General features: G+C 43.0%; 1 protein-coding gene across 1 annotated transcript in view; it reads right to left on the reverse strand.

Moving 5' to 3' along the window:
- The window catches only part of cntn5 (contactin 5), a gene marked incomplete at both ends in the record, with an annotated part of 260,961 nt that overhangs the window by 94,326 nt on the left and 157,651 nt on the right, over positions 1-8,984 (reverse strand). Inside the window, one exon of the mRNA XM_084143274.1 lies at positions 4,001-4,180. Coding sequence (XP_083999400.1) covers positions 4,001-4,180 — 180 coding nt within the window. The remainder of the gene's footprint in view (positions 1-4,000; positions 4,181-8,984) is intronic.

An 8,984-nucleotide genomic window follows, 5' to 3' on the forward strand; every position in this document is an offset into this window, starting at 1 on the left:
AGCAATAGGCAAGGCATATTGACATGGGAGAGAGGCATAAAGCAATCACAGGTGTTATTAGAGAGAGCTAAGACAACAACTGGTAATAGCGATAAAGTTTGGGCTGAGGCTAAACAGAATAAACAGGACAGGGTACCGTGTAAAGGAACAGTCCAGCAGGCATCAGCTGTGCAGCTGAGTGATCATAAGGTCCAGTGAACAGCAATATGTGAGTCCAAGAGCAGTTCAAATTGGTGCTTCAGCACAGAGAGCAGGAAGCACAGTTGTAGTTTGCGTGTGCTAGCGGGCCGGGGCTAGCAGATGGATCTTCGTGGTCGTCACAACGGGAAGCCTGTTGAAACCACAGACGATTACGTCGGCAGACCAGTCGTGATGGATCGGCAGGGCTCTGTGTCGACACTAGGAGGTCCCGTCCGGTTGACAGAGAGGTAGATAGCCGGGAGATGTGCTTGACTCAAGGCTAGCTCAAGGCTGATTAGCCAACAACAACATTCATTTGGTTGCAGCTAGCTAGTTGCGATTATCCAGAGTTAAAGGTCCAGTGATTCAGTGATTCCGGCAGAAAATCCGATTCTGGGTTCTGGGTCGATAACTCGCTGTGCAGTCAGGGCTGAGTGCAGACTGGCCGATAATAGTCCAGGCTAGAGCTGGCTGGTAGGTAGTGCAGGCCACAGACAATGGAGAAAAAGCCGCTAACGGTGGCTAATAGCAAGTAGCTAGTTAGCTGGTTAGCTGGCTACTCCCGTCCGGTAGACAGAGAGGTAGATAGCCAGGGCTAGCTCAAGGCTCAAGGCTAACTGGTGCTACGGGGGCAGTGTTGATTAGCCTACAGCAACATCCATTCGACATCCATTCGGTTGTGGCTAGCTAGATCCGGTGTTAAGGTCCAGTGATTCAGTTATTCCGGCAGAAAATCTGATGTTCTGGGTGAAAACCGCTAACGGCGGCTAATAGCAAGTAGCTAGTTAGCTGGCTGGCTAGTTTCAACTGGAGATTCTAGATAAAGGTGAGTAAATAATAGAATCTGTTCCACATTGAGTGAGGCGGGTTGCACGAAAGTATATTTAGTAGAAGGATGAAAAGTGTGATAGGGAAATATATAGGTAAAAAAAAAAAAAAAAAAAGGCTATTTACATGGACACACAAATGCGGATGACTCAACACTATACATGTCAGCTACTACAGCGACTGAAATGACTGCAACACTTAACAATGAGCTGCAGTTAGATTCAGAATGGGTGGCAAGGAATAAGTTAGTCCTAAATATTTCTACATCTAAAAGCATTGTATTTGGGACAAATCATTCACTAAACCCTAAACCTCAACTAAATCTTCTAATAAATAATGTGGAAATTGAGCAAGTTGAGGTGACTAAACTGCTTGGACTAACCCTTGATTGTAAACTGTCATGGTCAAAACATATTGATACAACAGTAGCTAAGATGGGGAGAAGTCTGTCCATAATAAAGCGCTGCTCTACCTTCTTAACAGCACTGTCAACAAGGCAGGTCCTTCAGGCCCTAGTTTTGTTGCACCTGGACTACTTTTCAGCGTGTGGTCAGGTGCCACAAAGAGGGACTTAGGAAAATTACAATTGGCTCAGAACAGGGCAGCATGGCTGGCCCTTGGATGTACACAGAGAGCTAATATTAATAATATGCATGTAAATCTCTCCTGGAGGAGATAATACACATTATGGAACAGCAGGGACTGTGAAGCAACACAAACATAGGCACAGACACATGCATACACACACACAATAACATACACACTATACACACACATACACATGGAGTTTGTACTGTAGATATGTGGTAGTGGAGTAGGGGCCTGAGGGCACACAGTGTGTTGTGAAATCTGTGAATGTATTGTAATGTTTTAAAAATTGAATAAACTGCCTTAATTTAGCTGGACCCCAGGAAGAGTAGCCATCCCTGATCTATACTAACTCAACTACATTTAGTTATCTCTACTTACTGTATTGTTACAGTGGGGAAAAAAAGTATTTAGTCAGCCACCAATTGTGCAAGTTCTCTCACTTAAAATGAGGAGAGAGGCCTGTAATTTTCATCATAGGTACACGTCAACTATGACAGACAAAATGAAGAATAAATATCCAGAAAATCACATTGTAGGATTTTTTATGAATTTATTTGCAAATTATGGTGGAAAATAAGTATTTGGTCAATAACAAAACTTTCTCAATACTTTGTTATATACCCTTTGTTGGCAATGACACAGGTCAAACGTTTTCTGTAAGTCTTCACAAGATTTTCACACACTGTTGCTGGTATTTTGGCCCATTCCTCCATGCAGATCTTCTCTAGAGCGGTGATGTTTTGGGGCTGTCGCTGGCCAACACGGATTTCAAATCCCTCCAAATATTTTTTATGGGGTTGAGATCTGGAGACTGGCTAGGCCACTCCTGGACCTTGAAATGCTTCTTAGGAAGCCACTCCTTCGTTGCCCGGGCGGTGTGTTTGGGATCATTGTCATGCTGAAAGACCCAGCCACGTTTCATCTTCAATGCCCTTGCTGATGGAAGGAGGTTTTCACTCAAAATCTCACGATACATGGCCCCATTCATTCTTTCCTTTACACAGATCAGTCGTCCTGGTCCCTTTGCAGAAAAACAGCCCCAAAGCATGATGTTTCCACCCCCATGCTTCACAGTAGGTATGGTGTTCTTTGGATGCAACTCAGCATTCTTTGTCCTCCAAACACGACGAGTTGAGTTTTTACCAAAAAGTTCTATTTTGGTTTCATCTGACCATATGACATTCTCCCAATCCTCTTCTGGATCATCCAAATGCACTCTAGCAAACTTCAGACGGGCCTGGACATGTACTGGCTTAAGCAGGGGGACACGTCTGGCACTGCAGGATTTGAGTCCCTGGCGGCGTAGTGTGTTACTGATGGTAGGCTTTGTTACTTTGGTCCCAGCTCTCTGCAGGTCATTCACTAGGTCCCCCCGTGTGGTTCTGGGATTTTTGCTCACCGTTCTTGAGATCATTTTGACCCCACGGGGTGAGATCTTGCGTCGAGCCCCAGATTGGGGGAGATTATCAGTGGTCTTGTATGTCTTCCATTTCCTAATTATTGCTCCCACAGTTGATTTCTTCAAACCAAGCTGCTTACCTATTGCAGATTCAGTCTTCCCAGCCTGGTGCAGGTCTACAATTTTGTTTCTGGTGTCCTTTGACAGCTCTTTGGTCTTGACCATAGTGGAGTTTGGAGTGTGACTGTTTGAGGTTGTGGACAGGTGTCTTTTATACTGATAACAAGTTCAAACAGGTGCCATTAATACAGGTAACGAGTGGAGGACAGAGGAGCCTCTTAAAAAAGAAGTTACAGGTCTGTGAGAGCCAGAAATCTTGCTTGTTTGTAGGTGACCAAATACTTATTTTCCACCATAATTTGCAAATAAATTCATTAAAAATCCTACAATGTGATTTTCTGGATTTTGTTTTCTCAATTTTTCTGTCATAGTTGACGTGTACCTATGATGAAAATTACAGGCCTCTCTCATCTTTTTAAGTGGGAGAACTTGCACAATTGGTGGCTGACTAAATACTTTTTTTCCCCACTGTATCTCTATTTACTGTATTTAGTTATATCTACTTACTGTATTTAGTTATCTCTACTTACTATATTTAGTTATATCTACTTACTGTATTTAGTTATATCTACTTACTGTATTTAGTTATATCTACTTACTGTATTTAGTTATCTCTACTTACTGTATTTAGTTATCTCTACTTACTGTATTTCATTTTTAAAAAAATGTATTGGGGGGGATTGATCCGCGAGCCACCAGTTACCCATCCCTTATCTTTACTAACTCAACTGTTTTTAGTTATCTCTATTTACTGTATTGTTATCTCTACTTACTGTATTTAGTTCTCTCTACTTACTGTATTGAATTATCTCTACTTACTGTATTGTTATCACTACTTACTGTATTTTGTTATCTATACTTACTGTACTTAGTTATCTCTACTTACTGTTTGGGTATATTCAAAATGTCCTCCCTCCTGTTGGAAGTTGAGGGGCTGCTGGTTGAGGAGCCACTGGAAGGCCACGTCCAGAGATGGGTCATGTGACACCCTGCAGCTGAGCACCACGCTCTCCCCCACAGTCACCTCCACCCTGCTGGGGCTCAGGTCCACACGCATGGCCTCTGGAAACACAACGCTGCTGCATCTTAGCACTGTCATCACAACACACAACACTGCTGCATCTTAGTACTGTCATCACAAAACACAATGCTGCTGCATCTTAGAACTGTCATCACAACACACTAAACTGCTGCATCTTAGCACTGGCATCAAAACACACAACACTGCCGCATCTTAGAACTGTCATCACAACACACACAATTGCTGCATCTTAGCACTGTCATCACAAAACATAACACTGCTGAATCTTACCTCTGTCAATACAACACCTCTGGACATGGCACCGGTAAAGATAGCTTAGGACACAAGACTGCTACAAAGTCATCCAAGGACGTCACACCTAACGGTAGACTGCTATACTGTCATCCAGGACATGTCACACCTAACGGTAGACTGCTATACTGTCACCCAGGACATGTCACACCTAATGGTAGACTGCTACAGTGTCATCCCAGGACAGTGCATTCGGAAAGTATTCAGAGCCCTTCTCTTTAACCACATTTTTTTTACGTTATTCTTCTAAAATTCATTAAATAAAAAAATAAAAATGAGAATGACACAAGTATTGGTTTTCACAAAGTTCGCTGCTTCAGTGTTATGAGATATTTTTGTCAGATGTTACTATGGTATACTGAAGTATATTTAGAAACATTCCATAAGTGTCAAAGGCTTTTATTGACAATTACATTAAGTTTATGGAAAGAGTTAATATTTGCAGTGTTGACCCTTCTTTTTCAAGACCTCTGCGATCCGCCCTGGCACGCTGTCAATTAACTTCTGGGCCACATCCTGACTGATGGCTGCCCATTCTTGCATAATCAATGCTTGGAGTTTGTCAGAATTAGTGGGTTTTTGTTTGTCCACCCGCCTCTTGAGGATCAACCACAAGTTCTCAATGGGATTTAGGTCTGGGGAGTTTCCTGGCCTTGGACCCAAAATGTTGATGTTTTGTTCCCCGAGCCACTTAGTTATCACTTTTGCCTTATGGCAAGGTGCTCCATCATGCTGGAAAAGGCATTGGTCGTCACCAAACTGTTCTTGGATGGTTGGGAGAAGTTGCTCTCGGAGGATGTGTTGGTACCATTCTTTATTCATGGCTGTGTTCTTTGGCAAAAATGTGAGTGAGCCCACTCCCTTGGCTGAGAAGCAACCCCACACATGAGTGGTCTCATGATGATTTACTGTTGGCATGACACAGGACTGATGGTAGCGCTCACCTTGTCTTCTCCGGACAAGGTGTTTTCCGGATGCCCCAAACAATCGGAAAGGGGATTCTTCAGAGAAAATGACTTTACCCCAGTCCTCAGCAGTCCAATCCCTGTACCTTTTGCAGAATATCAGTCTTTCCCTGATATTTTTCAATGGAGAGAAGTGGCTTCCTCGCTGCCCTTCTTGACACCAGGCCATCCTCCAAAAGTCTTCGCCTCACTGTGCGTGCAGATGCACTCACACCTGCCTGCTGAAATTCCTGAGCAAGCTCTGCACTGGTGGTGCCCCGATCCCGTAGCTGAATCAACTTTAGGAGATGGTCCTGGCACTCGCTGGACTTTCTTGGGCGCCCTGACGCCTTCTTCACAACAATTGAACCTCTCTCCTTGAAGTTCTTGATGATCCGATAAATGGTTGATTTAGGTGCAATCTTACTAGCAGCAATATCCTTGCCTGTGAATAACATTTTGTGCAAAGCAATGATGATGGCACGTGTTTCCTTGCAGGTAACCATGGTTAACAGAAGAAGAACAATGATTTCAAGCACCACCCCCTTTTAAAGCTTCCAGTCTGTTATTCTAACTCAATCAGCATGACAGAGTGATCTCCAGCCTTGTCCTCGTCATCACTCACCTGTGTTAACGAGAGAATCACTGACATGATGTCAGCTGGTCCTTTTGTGGCAGGGCTGAAATGCAGTGGAAATGTTTTTTGGGGATTAAGTTCATTTTCATGGCAAAGAGGGACTTTGCAATTAATTGCAATTCATCTGATCACTCTTCATGACATTCTGGAGTATATGCAAATTGCCATCATCAAAACTGAGGCAGCAGACTTTGTGAAAATTAGTATTTGTGTCATTCTCAAAACGTTTGACCACGACTGTACACACTATACCCCATAATGACAAAGCGAAAACAGGTTTTAGAAAGGTTTAAAATGTATTAAAAATAATAAACGGAAATACCTTATTTAAATACAGTACCAGTCAAAAGTTTGGACACACCTACTCATTCAAGGGTTTTTCTTAATTTTTACTATTTTCTACATTGTAGAATAATAGTGAAGACATCAACACTGTGAAATAACACATATGGAATCATGTAGTAACCAAAAAAGTGTTTAACAAATCAACATTTATTTTTTATTTAAGATTCTTCATATAGCCACCCTTTGCCTTGATGACAGCTTTGCACACTCTTGGCATTCTCTCAACCAGCTTCAACTGGAAGGCTTTTCAAACAGTCTTGAAAGAGTTCCCACATATGCTGAGCACTTGTTGGCTGCTTTCCTTCACTCTGCGGTCCAACTCATCCCAAACCATCTCAACTGGGTTGAGGTCGGGGTATTGTGGAGGCCAGGTCATCCGATGCAGCACTCCATCACTCTCCTTCTTGGTAAAATAGCCCTTACACAGCCTGAAGGTGTGTTGGGTCAATGTCCTGTTGAAAAACAAATGATAGTCCCACTAAGCCCAAACCAGATGGGATGGCGTATCGCTGCAGAATGCTGTGGTAGCCATGCTGGTTAAGTGTGCCTTGAATTTTAAATAAATCACAGACAGTGTCACCAGCAATTTGGACTCCAGACCAAAGGACACATTTCCACCGGTCTAATGTCCATTGCTCGTGTTTCTTGGCCCAAGCAGGTCACTTCTTCTTATTGGTGTCCTTTAGTAGTGGTTTCTTTGCAGCAATTCGACCATGAAGGCCTGATTCACACAGTCCCCTCTGAACAGTTGATGTTGAGTTGTGTCTGTGACTTAGCATTTATTTGGGCTGCAATTTCTGAGGCTGGTAACTCTAATGAACATATCCTCTGCAGCAGAGGTAACTCTGGGTCTTCCTTTCCTGTGGCGGTCCTCATGAGAGCCAGTTTCATCTTAGCGCTTGATGGTTTTTGCGACTGCACTTGAAGAAGCTTTCAAAGTTCTTGAACTGTTCCGTATTGACTGACCTTCATGTCTTAAAGTAATGATGGACTGTTATTTCTCTTTGCTTATTTGAGCTGTTCTTGTTATCTTCTGTATACCTTGTCACAACACAACTGATTGGCTCAAACGCATTAAGAAGGAAAGAAATTCCACAAATTAACTTTTAAGAAGGAACACCTGTTAATTGAAATGCATTCCAGGTGACTACCTCATGAAGCAGGTTGAGAGCATGCCAAGAGTGTGCAAAGCTGTCATCAAGGCAAAGGGTGGCTATTTGAAGAATCTCAAATATAAAATATATTTTGATTTGTTTAACACTTACTACATGATTCCATATGTGTTATTTCATAGTTTTGATGTCTTCACTATTATTCTACAATGTAGAAAATAGTACAAATAAAGAAAAACCCTTGAATGAGTAGGTGTGTCCAAACTTTTGACTGGTACTGTAAGTATTCAGACCCTTTGCTATGAGACTCGAAATTGAGCTCAGGTGCATCCTGTTTCCATTCATCATCCTTGAGATGTTTCTACAACTTGATTGGAGTCCACCTGTGGTAAATTCAATTCATTTGACATGATTTGGAAAGGCACACACCGGTCTATATAAGGTCCGACAGGTAACAGTGCATGTCAGAGCAAAAACCAAGCCATGAGGTCAAAGGAATTGTCCGTAGAGCTCCGAGACAGGATTGTGTCGAGGCAGAGATCTGGGAAAGGATACCAAAACATTTCTGCAGCATTGAAGGTCCCCATGAACACAGTGGGCTCCGTCATTCTTAAATGGAAGAAGTTTAGAACCACCAAGACTCTTCCTAGAGCTGGCCGCCCGGCCAAACTGAGCAATCGGGGGAGAAGGGCCTTGGTCAGGGAGGTGATTGTCACTCTGCCAGCGCTCCAGAGTTCCTCAAACTCGGTCGAAGGTTCACCTTCCAACAGGACAACAACCCTAAGCACCAAGCCAAGACAACGCAGGAGTGGCTTCGGGACAAGTCTCTGAATGGCCTTGTGTGGCCCAGCCAGAGCCCGGACTTGAACCTGATCGAACATTTCTGGAGAGACCTGAAAATAGCTGTGCAGCGACGCTCACCATCCAACCTGACAGAGCTTGAGAGGATCTGCAGAGAAGAATGGGAGAAACTCCCCAAATACAGGTGTGCCAAGCTTGTAGCGTCATACCCACTAAGACTCAAGGCTGTAATCGCTGCCAAAGGTGCTTCAACTAAGTACTGAGTAAAGGGTCTTAATACTTATGTAAATGTAATATTACCGTTTTTTTTATTTTTATAAAGTAGCAAACATTTCAAAACCTGTTTTTGCTTTGTCATTATGGGGTATTGATTGTAGATTGATGAGGGGGGAAAACAATTTAATCAATTTGAGAATAGGGCTATAACGTAACAAAATGTGGAAAAAGTCAAGGGGTCTGAATACTTTCCGAAGGCACTGTATAGCTTGGTTACCTTGGCTAGCATGGCAATGAGGAAGAGGAAAAACACAAAACATAGTTTTTTTCCTGGATTTGGGTCCAGGCAGGGCACACTCTATTCCAGGGTTCTTCAATTCCGGTCCTGGAGGGCCGAAACACTTCTGTTTTTTATTTCTACCTGGTAGTTAATTGCACTCACCTGGTGTCCCAGGTCTGAATTAGCCCCTGATTAGAA

Source organism: Coregonus lavaretus (genome assembly GCF_964263955.1).
Source record: "Coregonus lavaretus genome assembly, chromosome: 26".
In the NCBI taxonomy this organism is placed as follows: domain Eukaryota; kingdom Metazoa; phylum Chordata; class Actinopteri; order Salmoniformes; family Salmonidae; genus Coregonus; species Coregonus lavaretus.